This window comes from Fragaria vesca, linkage group LG2, assembly GCF_000184155.1.
Source record: "Fragaria vesca subsp. vesca linkage group LG2, FraVesHawaii_1.0, whole genome shotgun sequence".
Taxonomy (NCBI): Eukaryota; Viridiplantae; Streptophyta; class Magnoliopsida; order Rosales; family Rosaceae; genus Fragaria; species Fragaria vesca.
This window is the reverse complement of record NC_020492.1, coordinates 31,195,523-31,208,874: the sequence shown is the minus strand read 5'-3', so window position 1 is coordinate 31,208,874 and position 13,352 is coordinate 31,195,523. Positions and strand designations below refer to the sequence as shown.

Genomic DNA, 13,352 nt, shown 5'->3' with positions numbered 1-13,352 from the left:
GACGGACGACGAGTACTCTCTCTCTCTCTCTCTCTCTCTCTCTCTCTCTCTCTCGTTGAGATATTCTTTGGACTCTACACGAGTTTAAGTCAGAAACGAATTTAAATGGAAGTCCTCAGAAGATGGGATACACCTGATTTTTAGTTGGAGAGTTCAGTTGAGATAGGATTAGACTACTGTTAAGTATTTATGATAACTATCATGTTAATAAATTTGAAACTATCTTCTAAAGGTTTACCTTTATCTGATAGCTTTTGTTGTTGCTAAATTATATATTTCTTTTTTATTACAAAACAATCATCATATTTCGATTATGATTTTTTCTTGTGACATGGAGGCCAAGGCCAGAGGGAAAATCTCAACTCAACACATAAATTGGCTTAGACAAGCATAAAAGATATGCCTCATGCCCTCAAGGCACAGGAGAATACATGGAGGGGGAATAACAACAACGAACTTGCAGCAAAAGCATCAATCTCATAATCAGATTCAGTAATCCAATACTTTATTCAGGACGTAAACAGTACATAGTTGATTTATTTATTTATTTTTTCATTTATTCTCTGTATATTGCAGACACATGTATACAGGAATCAACAACTTGAAAGCTAAATCAAAAACACCAACTGAAATCTTCTCTGGTTCTTAGACTAGAACTTGTTTTACCATCACTAACTTTATTTCAAATACCTAAACTGCATGTAGTGCACGACTCAGAAGCTGATGAAACTCTTTTCCTTCAAGCTTTCAACTGTTTCCTTGAGGCTAATGTCTAACGGAACAAATTCAATACCCAAGCTCTTTGCCTTTTCCTTGGACACCTGATATGTCGGGACAAGAGGTTTATCATCTGAACATCTGCCAAAGCCAAATGAAAGGGAGAACACTAGTGTGTTAGTTTAGAGGAGATTACCAAGCATCGATTTTATACAACAGTGGCAGAAATCATTCATAGGATCAAACCCCTTAATTATAATATATTAGCACAACAGACCTGCTAGATTTTTTTTTTTAATTAATCTGAAGGAAAATATATTAAGTGCACCAACAAAGAATCATTCTAGAATTCTACATTATTTTATTGTACTGTAACTTCTACGTCTTTTAAATCCATTAAATAGTGCAACTCAGCAACAAATGTACTTGTAATCATAGAGGTCATCAATGACACAAGCTATCCTGCACTTAACAAAGTACATCCATAGGCAGAAAAAGTGTAGCTAGAGCAACTTGACAAAGAGACTATGGAGTAAATTTTGAGCAAGTCAAACCATTTACATGTGATGATACTATATCAAATCCTACTCACTAATACAAGAATCTATAGCTAAATGCCTCTTCGATTAATCCTCTTCAACTCTGGCCTGTTTCCACAAGTTGGAATATAAATGAACTGAGAAACTAAAATATATCTTGACAATGGATGTAATTCAAGAAGCAACAGATAAGGATCAACAAAAACCCTAGCCTTCATGAATTTATGCATTCACTGCTAAACCATATTCACAACATCAACAACATAAAAAACAGAAAAAGGAAGGTCATGTGTGAGGAAGCAAGAGTGTCACGAAAAGAACCTATATTTCAGAGATGTATTAAAAACAAGTTACATACGAATGTTTTAAATAATCAATTCCGATTAAATGAAGGAACACATGTAATTATATCTGAATCATGGGACCATGTTTACATGGAAATGAAGCAACAATTGCTAAATTAGCTGGAAAATAAAAACTTACTTTTCCGGAAGTTGCAAATCAGGGTACAGCTCATGTAAAATTTGCACAACTTCTGAAAAGTGTGCAACTCTCTCGACTAAACAATATCTTCCACTAGCCGAAGGATTCTCAAATGCTTGAACATGTGCATTGGCAACATCTTTGACATTAATCCATCCAAAACTTGCATTAGGATATGTTCGAGCTCCTGCATGGAACAAAATGGGTAAACATTCTGCTAGTTGATGTTACACTGGCACTTACAACCATTTGCTAATATACATAATGAACACTATGCAAATAACTATATCCTATGAGTTTCAAAATAAGTTTCGTAACTAACATAACTTGAATATATTTCTTGAGATGTATAGTACACAAGAATGGGGCTCAAAGCCCACCACCAGAACAGCATTTTCACTCAACATGAAGAAGCATCAATTATATTAACATATATCTATATATATATACAAAGCTGATTAGGTGCGGACGTCCGCACCAAAGTTTTGGTTGCGGATTTCCATTTTTGCACCACTTCCCGATCGAATTTCCTCAAACTTCCTTCTAGACATATCTAGATCATCTTATGTAGATCATCTCTGCAAAATTTCTGCCAATTTGGTGATCGTTAAGGCCCTCAAAATCGAAAAACAAATCGACGGCCTGTATTCTGTCCGGTTCAGGTATATAACAGAAAAACGCAAGTTTGAGGGTCTTAACGATCACCAAATTGGCTGAAATTTTGCACAGATGATCTACACAAGATGATCTAGATATGTTTAGAAGGAAGTTTGAGGAAATTCGATCGGGAAGTGGTGCAAAAAATGGAAATCCGCACCAAAAAACTTTGGTGCGAACGTCCGCACCTGAACAGCTTTTGTGTGTGTATATATATATAGATTTTCTTAGGTGCGGATGTCCGCATTTATTCTTACGGTGCGGATTTCCACTTTACACTCACTTTTCAATCAAACTTTCACATCTCCACCGTCTAGTATTTTGATACTAATGTATAGATCATCTCTGCAAAATTTCAGCCAATTTAGTTATCATTAAGGCACTCAAAACTACGTTTTTCTGTTATAAACATGAACGGTTCAAGTTCGATAAAATTATGTTCATCCATTGGTTTAATCAAGTTTGAGTGCCTTAATGATAATCAAATTGGCTAAAATTTTGCAGAGATGATCTATACATTAGTATCTAAAGACTAGACAGTGGAGATGTGAAAATTCGATTGAAAAGTGTGTAAAGTGGAAATCCGCACCATAAAAATAAATGCGGACATCCGCACTTGAGAAAATCTGTGTGTGTGTATATATATAAAATTCTCATTAACATGTTTTTTGATCCTTCTCCCATCTGGTGCACAAAATGGAAGAGGCCAACATTCCTTTCACAGCTCATCCACCGTTAGAGGTTGCAGAAGTTAGTTAGCTAGGGACTGACATGCAGGCACACTAGGTTAATCAAATTAAAGAGAAAAGAATCATGGAAGACACAGCTAGCCTGGGAATTGAACTTTGCTCAGGTGTGTCAAGTTTACATAACCCCCTCCTTCCTGTCTCTCTGGGGGCATGATATTCTGGTTGCTAGGCCATTTCTGGTGCTTTTAGTTTGTGCATGTGTGTTTGCAAGTTCTCTGTGCTTTCTGAGACTTCTCACCCCACAGAGAAAAAACAAAATGATGACAAACCCAGATATAAGAATATGAAATGTTACCCTTAATAACATTCAGAACTGCAGCAGCACTTGTATTTAGCGTTGGCTGTAATAGAGGACCAATAACCATTGCAGGATTAATGGTAACCATGTCAATTCCCTTCTCCTTTACAAATTTCCAGGCAGCATCCTCTGCCAAAGTCTTTGAAAGCACATACCATAGCTGCCAGAAATGGAGGGAAAAGAAAGAATTAAATTAATAATTACTCATTACCTTGGTCATTTTTCGAGATAGCATTCCCTATATAAGCCCATAAGCCCATAAGCCAATACAAATAAACTATGACCAGGCAGTCAAATGCACGATATGAGAATGTCTGGTACCCCACATGATTGACCTTAAGATAATAGATGGCTTCAAGGACGAAACAGAATACCTAAATGTTTAATCGCTAGATTACTATTATGGGTGTAGGAGTCACACATTAGAATCACCTGAACTCTTAAGAAGTAACCATTAATCAGCAAGGAAGCCTCATTACTCAAATTCAGCAAGTGCAAGTAATGCAGTCAATTATAAGGTTTCAGATATTACAGGTCAGTAACATATAGCACAAGGCAACATAATAGACAGAAGAATTAAGATGAAAAGACATGTTACAGCATTAAAATAAACTTTTATGGTTAATACAAATGCCTTTTCAAATTTAAGATAACTTGAAGTTTCTCCCCTACATTGGAACTTAATAATAACTCCAGCTTGTCTCTGTATGGCTAACTCCAGATGAAAGACAATAAGCCCCTTTTGCCACATGTGAATGGTGCATACATAGAAAGATACACACACAAGGAGACACACCCTACATTGGAACTTAATAATAACTCCAGCTTGTCTCTGTATGGCTAACTCCAGATGAAAGAAAATAATCCCCTTTTGCCACATGTGAATGGTGCATACATAGGAAGATACACACACAAGGAGACACACCCTTGTTTATTTAACAGGGTCAGCTAAGCCCCTAATTAGGTGGAAAAAAAAAATTGCACCTTTTCCATCTAACTAATACATGCATGCATAAATACACAGCCCAGTAGCATCACATCACTAGCCATAGTTGTAATGCCTAAGCCCTCCAGCTGTGATGTGTGGAAACCCTACTGGTGTGATGCTAGTAGTTCTATCCTATTCCCCTACGGGTGGGATGATAATATCTTTGACATGATCATATATGTTAGAAAAGCTTGGTCTTGAGAAATGTGCCAAAAATGTGAAATTTCCTATTATGTTCTCCATTGTACACATTCCTGAGCCCCCATTTATAGAATAATAAAAGCTACTTGCATATTATGAATAGACCTATTCTTCATTCATACACAAGAAAATTATACATCTCAGGGAATGGAAACCAATTCCAACAACTGATACTCATTTCCCTCCATATTATCACAAGAAATGATGCATACCTTCTGTTCCTTACAGACACCTGGATCAGTAAACCATGTCTCATCAACAACTACATCAGGAGTTCGAGGCTTTCCATTATATGCAACTGCGGCTATAGAAGATGTTAAAACCACCCGTTTGATAGATGGGGATTTTGAACACGAGTTCAGAACATTAAGTGTTCCCTTTACTGCAGGATCAAGTAGTTCTGCCTGAACGAGGCAACAATTATGTAACAGTTAGATAATTATGTAACAGTTATAAACAAAACAACCCATCTTACTATTCGTCAATCCAAGAAACAAAGGGGGCCCTTTCCACAATGATATCATTATAAATAAAAAAGACTTCTTAGGAGCTCTGTCTTTTACAGGTTAACTCCTGCATCACAGGAAGCTTAGATTGGAAAGATGCAAGAGGTCCTAATATTAGAATGTCTAAGGAATGTCATTTTGAAATATAAGGGTCCTAATATTTCAAAGTATTAGAATGTCATTGAAAATGTATTCTAACCCTTGGTTGCTTAATTAATGATAGTAGAAAAAAATAATTCAAACAAAAAATAAATTAACAAAAAGCAGGTAGGACTTGCAGCTCAAATGTAATTTTTAGAAAAAACCAAAAAACCAGAGGCCAAGACCTTAGCCTGCTGCCATATTGAAAACACAATGAGGATGGAAAACAAATCTTAGCATGCTGTTGAAAAAGATGTATTTATTATGGAAAGATCAATCCCGTTTCTCTTATATTCATTGGTACACTAAACATTGACCTCCAGCAACATTTGATTCACGGTCCAAGAGATTCTAAAATACTAGTTCGCATTATGAGCTGTTGATAAGAGAAGGCATGTCCACAAGGGCAGAACCACATAGGCTAGGGGGCACCTGTCCCCTTGAAATTTAAAAGATCCCTCTTATAGATGTCTTTATACTCCTTCATAGTCTTTCTATTTTTCCCCCAAATATAAATTTCATTACTTGCACAATTTACCAATTTGAAGATTAGATGAGATAACGTTACTGAAATTAGTTTTCAACATATCAAGAGGCTATGTACTTTTGGCCAAGAATATACAGAAATGGTAAATTCTAAAATCAATGCATGAGCAAATAACCTGATTGTGGGAAAAAAAAAAATACATTCAATTTGCATTTGTATTAAGATGAATTTATCATACATGCATATTTGGTTGCATTATCAATAGTCTGTTGGTAATTACTACTTAGTACTAGTTATAATAGTCCAGATGGAACAAAAAGGGTTTCCATGACATGGGAAATGAAAACTACTTTTCCTCAGATGGATTGTGAAAAAGGGATCATCTAATTATGAGCATATCTGCCTGCTCTGATCCCGAAATTATTTGGTCTGGAAGATTTTAATAATTTATAATTTATAATTGACTCTAAATAAAACAAGAAAAAGCCTTATACCTTCTAATGTTTAAATGGAAATCTGAAGGACATAAAAGCCAAAGTATAAGGGGAGAACCTTTGGGTCTGTCACATCATGATAAAAGGGAGACGCAGTGTGGAAAACACATTCACAGCCCTCAACACCAGAATCAAAAGAACCTTCTTCTAATAGATCTGCTTTAAAAAAGTGAAGTCTCTCCTTAGCTCCATCAAATGCAAGCAAGTGCTCCGTCTTTGTTGGATCATCTGTGTGAAATTACAACATTAGGACTAAAATAGACATGGACTCAGTGTCACTGAATAGCAGAGGAATATGCAAAATTTGAGAATGCAGGAAAAGGATGATAAGATTTGGGGACTTGATGATTCAGCCCACTATTGATTTACCAAGGCAAGTAGAAAACAAGAAATCATAACAATGTAATTGGATTCCTATTGATAGTTTTTGGTGCCAATAAGAAAGGAATATTCCAAATCCTAATTGATAATTGATTGCCTTTGAGCCTCATTACTTAAACAAAAGAAAAGACTCAAACAGGGAGTCTCATTGACGCTATTATTGTGCCTGTTAGGAGAGACAAGCACGAGTGGCTGGCTACAGTACATTCCGCTTCAATGAGAGAAGACGCAATAACACTTAAGGTATGAGTGAAAGCAATTGAGAGAGAGGCAATAGAGTTTTTCCGTCTTTTGGTCTTGATTTGTTAGTTGTTCATCAAATCTCATGTTCAAGGCTTGGTAGACACCAATACAGTGGAAGAGATTGTTGATCCTAACCTGTTGGACACTATAAATTTTATCCGACCACTTATTTCTGGTGTTGGTTATCTCTGCATTTAATAATCTTGGATTGATGAGTTAGTTCTTTTTGTTCTGCTTTTTGCTTCCAATTCTAGCCGACCACAACAAAGATACCAAATAAACTAAGAAGGACCACAACAAAGATACCAAATTAACTAAGAAGGGTCGATTCATGTCACGACTTTAAAGTCAGAATCAAGCTGAGCATGTGATTTAGATACATGCAATCTGAACTCAATCAACGTGCTGGTTTTGCTTTGCAAGGGGAATATGTCATTTTTTTTGGGATAGCATGGGAACATGTCATGGCCCGGCTAAAAAGTAAGCATGCAAACCGCCCTAGCACAACAGAATTCGGTTTTCTCAAATTTGGGAAATTTGGGACACAGAAGTAGCAAATAACATGACTTGATGATTCAATTCATATCATGATGATTGAAATCAAAACCTGAAACCCAATTCCAACATCTAGGCCCCTAAATAGACCACAAACCCAATACAGAAAGCATCAAAATTTTCAATCCAGAGGCATAATCTGAAAGAGGGTCGTTGTTGTTGGATGCATTAATCAAATCAAACAAAGCAGAATGAAAACTATCACAAAGGATTGGCTGATCAAGACAATGGGAAAAAAGAAAAACTGACTTGGGTTGCGAACAGAGGCCTTGACAGTGTAGCCGCGTTGGAGGAGCAGCTTGACGAGCCATGAAGCAATGTAACCGGAAGCACCGGTGACGCAGACGACCTTGCTCATTTTCTCTCTGCCGGAAATTCACACTTGGTTGTTGGGTTGCTTTAGATCACCTCCTCTCCTTTATATCAGAATTTGATCTTGCTTTATGCCTTCTGCGGTCGCCACTTGGCTCACACGCCCAATGAGTCGCACACTAATATTTCCTTTTACTCTTAATTTTGGCCTCTTTTTTTTTCTTTTTTCTTTTTTTTTTTAATAGAGAGTTTCTATTTATACCTCCTTCCTTTTTACTTAATATGCTAACTAGACCTCCTTAATTTACCTAAACTGTCATTGATCTCTAACTTTTCCACTGTGTTGTTTAGTTCTTTTGAGAAAGAATTTCACTGCTTCTAATTATCCTCGGTGTCAAGTGAACAGAATTCCACCGCAAAATGCAACTATGGCAAACAAGACTGAGATTTTATGGAAACAAGAAAAATTAGAGGTGCTCCTTATCTAAAAAAAGAACTTACAAATTTAAAAATTACTCGAGCAAACACATACGAAGCAATCTAGCTTGCTCCTGATGATGGGCTTTATATAAATAAGTACCATCAATTTCTTTACACATGGTGTTTTTTTTTTCTCATGTTTCTGAGAAGAAGATTTTCTGAGATTTTTTATGGAAAAACAAAAAATTCAAAATCATGATTTGCCTCTTCATAATTTAATTGTCACTTTTTTCCATATTTTTGTTCATGGACTAGGGTTCAATGTTGAAGGAGATCGATGGTGAAATTATGTTTGAAAGATCATATAAACTTGATTCAATCCTTGTTTGAACATGGCAAAAGAATTTGCTGGAAATGTGATGTGTTAATTCTATCTTTGTTGTCTCTATTTGTCATTTCATATAAGTTAACAAAGTCAACCACTATTTGAAAATAAGTAGAAATTTCATTTTTAATAACCGGGAGTATAACTCAATTACAAAACAAGGTCGTCGTCGGGTTGCAGATCGGGATCTCGAAATCTCTCGTTTCAACCATGAGCGCTTATTGCATACCAAGAGAGGATTTGGACCCAGAGGATCGTCGACGGTGGGAGAGGCCACATAGATTTGCAGGGTTTCTGGGATAGGGGTCTTATCCTTGTTGATGCTCTAGAATTTGTTAGATTCATTCGACATAAAAATAAACTGCAAAGAAAACCTAGGCCTACAGTGGAAGAACAAAAGCGAAACTACAGGCGATGGCTCCCTCGCCAAATTCGTGTATGTTCTAATCATGACCTTACTTCTGTTGATACTAATGACTCGTGCACAACCTTCTACTAGTTTTGCCTTCACGAGTTGCAATTGTTGTGGTATCACCCACTAGGGTCGACATTGTCCAAACCGTGTGCAACGTGCTCTTGATAGTGAACCAGAATCTGCTCTAAGTTCATGCTAGACCTAAGATTATTCCCAAGTCTCACCCTATGTAAGCTGTGTTTGTTATGTTTAGCGACTTGTGAACTGTGTTAAATCTCCGACCAGTCCTTCGCAGTACTAGGTATTTAATGTCAATGGTAATGGTTCTTGTGTAAACCTTGACTTTCTCTTATTATTGTGTGATTTCTGAACAAGGTCGTCGTCGTCTGTCTGTAATTTGATGTTCCGTTTGACTGTAATCTTCTACTCCTTTAACTTTATTGAGACTAGGATGGATGTTTTTTGGGGATTGAAACAGTGGTTTCAATTCTTAACGTATTGGACAGAAAATATAAAAAAAACAAATACAACAGTTTGTTTACCTAGTGAAACCTCAATTTGAGAAAAAACACTAGCCATGAAAAATATTTTTCTTACTTCGGAACTCCTTAACCATGTGAAAGAGGAGCGCCAACCCATACCAATCCCTAGCTAGTTGGTCAGCGCAAATTCCACCTCGTCGGGTGGCAGCCTTGCCTGGGCAGTTGTTTTGGCTTCGCTGATGCTTGATTTCGTTGTCGGACGAGATTTCTCTATGCCTTTTAGTCTCTTGCAGGAGTTTGGCTCAAGGATAGACGAAGGATCCATATCTGTTGGTTTTTGTGCTAGCCTGGGGGTGGTCGTCTTTTGTTTTACCTTTAGAACTGTGGCACGGCAGGGGTCGTCGGATGAGTGGGTCAGTGACGTGGATCGATCGTGGGTCGCCGGCTAGCCTTTGACGAGGCTGGTTGGAACTTGACGTGGATGCATTATAGGTTTTTGCGATGGCTCGTGGAGGTTTTACGCGATTGTGGCTTTACCGACAAATCTACGACGTTGGAGGTCGGAGACGACAGAGGTGAGAAGGGTAATATATCAGGCCTTCAGCAGATACTGGGCTAGGCCTCTGTTGGAGGATGTTTGGGCCTCCAGTGAGTTAGAGCTCGCCATTTGGGCCTTAACCTTTTCTAGCCCTTCGGCGATTCTAGGGGTTTTTCACCTATTCCAAGGTTCGATAGGGGTTGGCGAGCCCTGACATTAAGGGCAAGGAGACTTTTCCTTGTTCTTACGTCTTTGATCCTTCAATCACATACACAAGAAGTTCAACTCAACACGGAACAGTTGAACTTCAACCTTTTCACTATCAATAATATTTTGCGGCATAAGCAATATTCCTTAAGAAAAATACGTGCAAAAGGGTATCTTCAACTTTGGTCGGAGCACGTTTATATATTGAGCATATGCGTCCACACAAAACGCAGCCTAGTCTTCATTAGTTTCTTAATAGGAAAATAAGTCCATTAATTCAAGATTTATGATATCAATGAGATCAAATAAAATCAATCATATAATCAATTTATATTGACTAAACACTTAATATCACATGATTCCTAATCATATTAGGATCCTTTCCTTTCATAACTAATACACAAGCCGTAATAGGCTTCTTCCCATGTACATATCATATTTAATTAAACATAGATACATATATATCTATATATATGTCCTAGTGAATATAGACTTGCAATGCACACACCAATCTGAGAGTTTAACCAAATCAAATCAAATCATATATATAATGCACCAATGCTCATCAATCAAATATTTAATCAAATACAAAATATACAAATCAGAACTTCCTTGCTCACACTTTCTCTATTTTGTATAGGGATTCTCACACTTTCTCTATTTTGTATAGGGATGCCAATAACATCATATACCAATAAACTTATCAGAAAACATAGGAAAAACTTAACCCGTGTTATTTGTTCATGTTTTACTGCATAAGGATTTCTCATAGCCATAATATTGCTAGTCCATTCGATAAAGGTGAATGCTGATCGATGGGCTTAGCTAAAAGCATGAGCAGCATTATCAAACCTGACAAGAAGTCTACATGTCTCTACATATCTAGGAACTACAGGACCATGCACAGAGCTACTTGCTATTTATTCCCTCAAATGAGAAGAACAAAATCTTTTGGTGCGAACCGTGTGATCTCATTTCATATTTATGCAAGCTAGCTCCCCCATTACATATAAGCTCCCAATGCTTGAGAAAATGGCATCCCCTACTTTATAGCTTAGCGGGAAATAGAAAACAAAGGAGTAATGCTAGGTGAACCATTTTTTAAGGAACCACCTAGAGACCACCTTACGTGGCAGCTGACATGGCAATGACATATCATCAAACCATGATTTCTTATGTTTGATATTCAACTTTTTTCTTAATTACCAAAATTTATTTTATTTTTACTTTCTTGATTAATATCTTTTAAACCCTAATCTCTCTCTTAGATCTAATATGTTTCTGCTTCCTGACGTCGTTTGTTTTCTTTTCTCTCCTCCTCTCACATTGGATTTGAATTAGATACGAATAGGTAGTTTGGAATTAGGGTTTACGGAGAATTGGATTTGAATTAGGATTCATCATGTATATTTGTTTGATGCTAGAAAATTGATTTGATGCAGGTAGCACAAGCGATCTTGTTCGACAGCAAATGGTGACCAAGAGTAGATATCAGACTAATTCCAATTGAACTTTGGATGTTTAATGAGTGTTTTATAGTAGTTAAGATGGAGAAGTGGTTCTTCAACTTTGTAGTATTCCGCTTTACTGATATTTAACTCACATTTTGTTGAAGTCTTTTTGATAATATTCTGCATACATATCTCTATATATCTTAGATGAACATTGATCATGATTCATGAAGCGTACATTCCAACATGAGTTATTTACACTACATGAGATTGATAAATATTGATACGAATTGTAATATGAATTAATAATTGTACATATTTCAGTTGGATTTCTATCTGATTCTCTTTACGGGAGAGATTATTCGACAACATGTCTGTGTGATCGAGGTTGTGTCCAGGATTTAGAACAGACATGGAATAAATTTGACAACGAGCAGATTTGAAGTAGAATCAAATCAGCTAGTTATAGTTTGTTTTTGCTTACTTATTTTGGGTGTCATGAACTTACCTTGTTTTGGCGAATATATTCAAAGATATATAAAAAAAGGATTGATTTAAAGTAAAACAACAACTCTGATGAAGGATTAATGATAGAGACAAAGAGATAGCAAGAGAATCATCATCTTATTCATTGATAGGAGCCCTTTATATAGGGAATTACACAATACCAATATGGTAAGGATATGAATACATAGATCTAGTCTAACTACATATCCTATTGGCATAAGGCCAAGGCACACATAGAGAATATCCTAGAACACCTCCCCCTTGTGCCGCGCGCTGATATGCCGATGGTGCTGATCTGTTGCCTCGTCAAAAACCTCGTCAAATCACAAAAACCCTGTGGGAGAAAAACTGAACCTTGATCGTAGTAGAAAAAGAGTACAACACACCCTTCACATTTGATAGTGACATGTATGTATGTGCTAGACTCCCCCTGAAGTTCGCACCTCCCCCTGATCTTTACATCAATCATAGGGCTCTTCCTGATTCTTACTAATCACGGAAGTTTCAAAAACTTAGCATGTCAATGCTTTTTAACATGTCTTCAAATGTGGCATTGGACAATGATTAACTAAATCATGCCGTATTGTCCTCAAATAATCTTTTACACTTAGATCTTGAGGAGAAGGTCGCTTGTGAACTGAAAACATAAGTTCGTGCAGGAAATCAGGTTTCCGCGCAGCATGACCTTCAATTACTAGAATAGTCGTAACTTCCTCTAGGAAATACATATGAACGAACCGTAAACGATTTTGGAAACTAGACTCATTTAGCTTTCCAACCGTATATTACACACATTCTGGTTCATCAGGAGCTGTTCACAAAGTCCCGTCGAAGTTGACTGTTTTGCCAAAATCAGATTCTCGGACAGATTCGTCCTACTTTACGAAAACGGCCATAACTCACTCAATATGATAGGTATGATCAAATGGTTGGTGTCTCTGGAAAGTAGACACATAGACCTTTCCAATGGTACCAATTTCACCATTTTCCAGTGAGTGAGATTTCCTATAGGTCCCGTGGAAGTTGACCTACAAAACTTGGTAGATTCTGATTTCGCTTTTGATGTGTCTTTCTTATGTAGGGATAGAATAAGCCTCAACCTTTCATACCATTAAGTATTGAAAAGGAGTTACTGCCATTACATTGGCGTTGCGTGGGCGCATAGCTACACTTAGCTTTACAACTTTTCATAGCGA

At 36.9% G+C, this 13,352-nt stretch overlaps 1 protein-coding gene across 1 annotated transcript; it reads right to left on the bottom strand.

Moving 5' to 3' along the window:
* Nucleotides 1–488: 488 nt before the first annotated feature.
* Nucleotides 489–7,922, bottom strand: LOC101291305 (cinnamoyl-CoA reductase 1-like). The gene is made up of 6 exons (XM_004291724.1): nucleotides 7,689–7,922; nucleotides 6,319–6,488; nucleotides 4,845–5,036; nucleotides 3,441–3,603; nucleotides 1,740–1,926; nucleotides 489–858 (listed from the first exon to the last, which is right to left on the bottom strand). Exons 1-6 carry the CDS (start codon nucleotides 7,795–7,797, stop codon nucleotides 714–716), a joined length of 966 nt encoding a protein of 321 aa, XP_004291772.1. The 5' UTR covers nucleotides 7,798–7,922; the 3' UTR covers nucleotides 489–713.
* Nucleotides 7,923–13,352: the final 5,430 nt, after the last annotated feature.